Source organism: Propithecus coquereli, unplaced genomic scaffold (assembly GCF_000956105.1).
Source record: "Propithecus coquereli isolate 6110/MARCELLA unplaced genomic scaffold, Pcoq_1.0 Scaffold81, whole genome shotgun sequence".
Lineage (NCBI taxonomy): Eukaryota > Metazoa > Chordata > Mammalia > Primates > Indriidae > Propithecus > Propithecus coquereli.
The window spans coordinates 4266630-4269037 of NW_012154285.1; the positions used below are offsets into that span (position 1 = coordinate 4266630).

The following is a 2408-nucleotide window of genomic DNA, read 5'->3' on the forward strand; positions in this document are numbered from 1 at the left end:
GGCCTCCCAGAGAGCTAGGATTACAGGCGTGAGCCACTGCGCCCGGCCCTTTACCTTGTTATTTAGATCAGATCTCAGAATTAAATCACAAGCTAAGGATATCCTCTAATTAACAATTTTTGCTTATTTCAGGCCTGGCTTTTGTCTCTTAAAATTAATCTGTAGGTTACACAGAAAAAACACTGTTCCTCTAGTGTTGGTGTTTAGCAACACAGCTTCCTGTTGTGGAGGAAAAATGTAAACCTTTTAATGAGCAGGGACGAGCATCAGAAGGGATTGCATGGCTGAGCAGTCTGTGTCCCTGGTACGCAGTTCGTGCTTGGAAGTAGCTCTGCCCGTTTCTCCCATCCGAGAGAGTGTCAGCAAAATCATAGCTATTTTAGACTGTTCAGAAGTGACTTAAGTTCTAGAGATAAACATTTTACCAATGGTTCTTGGCTTGAAAAACATAGTCTAACGATTGCATCGTTCAATGGTGTAAAGATAGAATTCTGGGGGTTAACGTATAGGTACGTGTTTTAGTTTGGAAAATGAGATTGTAAAGTAATGTGACTGACTTTTAAAAATAAATGAAGAAAAAAAGCACCAGAATTTACAGAGTCACCTAAGTTTTTTCATCTAGGGAGATGCTGTTCATTTATTGCAGCAATAATAACTTAACAATTTTTGGAACTCTCTGAATTGCCCCATGAGCCTTGGATACATTTTTGCTGTGTTCAGTAGTTGCGCATCATTATATTTTTGAGGTATTCTGATTTAAATTTTGGAAACAGCTGGTAGTGTTTTAGAGCCAATTCCAGTGAAGAGCGTTGAGAGATCAAGCTGGTGGTCACCGCCATCTTGGGTCACTCACCAATAAACTGCTCCCTATAAACTGCCTCTGAAGTTATTTTTAAAAGAGGAGATAAAAAATAGTTTGGCTAAGGCAGTATTATTAAAATACTTAAAATTTCCTCAGGTGTTCACTTTGAAGGACACTGTTCATTTTGCAAGGAGATCGTCGCTAGATGGAGGAGGTTCTAGAACAGCGCTGTCCAGTGGAACTTTCTGTGATGACGGGAATTGTTGTTCATGTTGCACTGTGGCTATTGCACACTTGAATGTGACTGAGGAACTGAATTTTTAATATTACTCTGTTTTAAAAGAATTTAAAGTTAAGTTTAAACACATGTGGCTATTGTCTACGATGTTTGATAGTGTAGGTGTAGAATTTTTAGCTTTCAGTCTGACTTACACACTAGAAAGTGAGATATCAAGAGGTATCATGGCAAGGTAAGCTATTTATCTGGTCTGCAGCCACCCACCCTGTAGGCCGAATAGTAGAAAATGCTGGAATTTGTCTTTTCTGCTCAGTGGTATCTAATCTTTGTAGCCTCTTATAGCCAAGTTTATTCTTGCCAGGATGTTATTTGAATAGTTTCAGTTGAGAACCTTCCCTGTTTTTACATTTTATTATTTTTATTATGTGTATATCTGGATTATTAAATACATGCACACATAATGTATATTAATTGAGTCAAGGAATAAAGACATACATACAAACATAATTATGATTACATAGATACATCTTAATAAACAGCATATTTATTATGGAGATATTTTTCTTCTTAAAAGTTTCACCATTGCATTTTTCACTTCCTTGTTCCTCAGACTGTATATTAGGGGATTCAACATGGGAATTGCAGTGGTGTAAAATACTGAGGACACTTTCTCCTGAGTAAGTGAACTTCTGGAAGCAGGTTTGAGATACATGGACATTAGAGATCCGTAAAATATAAAAACAGCTGTCAGGTGAGACCTGCAGGTGCTAAAGGCTTTGGACCTGCCCTCTTTAGAGTGGATGCGGAGGATACTGGTGAGGATAAAAGCATATGAAATGATGACTGTTAGGCTGGTGGCTACCATGTTAAATCCACCAATGACAAAAATCAAAAGCTCATCAATGTAAGTGCTGGAACAGGAAAGTTTAATAAGAGGGACGATGTCACAGAAGTAATGTTTAATGATGTTCGATCCACAGAAAGACAACCTTAATATACAACCTACATGAATCACAGCATCGGTGAAACCTACTGAGAAGACAGCAGCCACCAGCAGGGAACAGACCCTGGGGGACATGATGACATTGTAGAGCAATGGGCTGCAGATGGCCACATAGCGATCATAAGCCATGGCTGCCAACATGTAGCACTCAGAAATGACAAAAACACAGAAAAAAAACAGCTGAGTCATGCATCCAGAATAAGAGATAGATTTATCTCTGCATAAAAATCCTGCCAGCATTTGGGGGGTAATGACAGAGGAATAGCAAAAATCTAAAAACGACAGACTGCTGAGGAGGTAGTACATGGGGGTGTGAAGGTGAGGATTTAGCCTAATTATGGAGATCATGCCGAGGTTTCCCATCA

At 39.0% G+C, this 2408-nt stretch overlaps 2 protein-coding genes across 9 annotated transcripts in view; one reads left to right on the forward strand and one right to left on the reverse strand.

The window, feature by feature from the left end:
- The window catches only part of CLIP1 (CAP-GLY domain containing linker protein 1), a 133194-nt gene that overhangs the window by 45842 nt on the left and 84944 nt on the right, over positions 1-2408 (forward strand). The window lies entirely within an intron of this gene.
- Positions 1588-2406, reverse strand: LOC105825570 (olfactory receptor 8D4). Its single transcript, XM_012663409.1, has one exon. It carries the CDS (start codon positions 2404-2406, stop codon positions 1588-1590), a length of 819 nt encoding a protein of 272 aa, XP_012518863.1.

Bases quoted from the DNA above. Each gene is read 5' to 3' on its own strand.
- LOC105825570 (XM_012663409.1), bottom strand. From the start codon at position 2,406: ATGGGAAACCTCGGCATGATCTCCATAATTAGGCTAAATCCTCACCTT.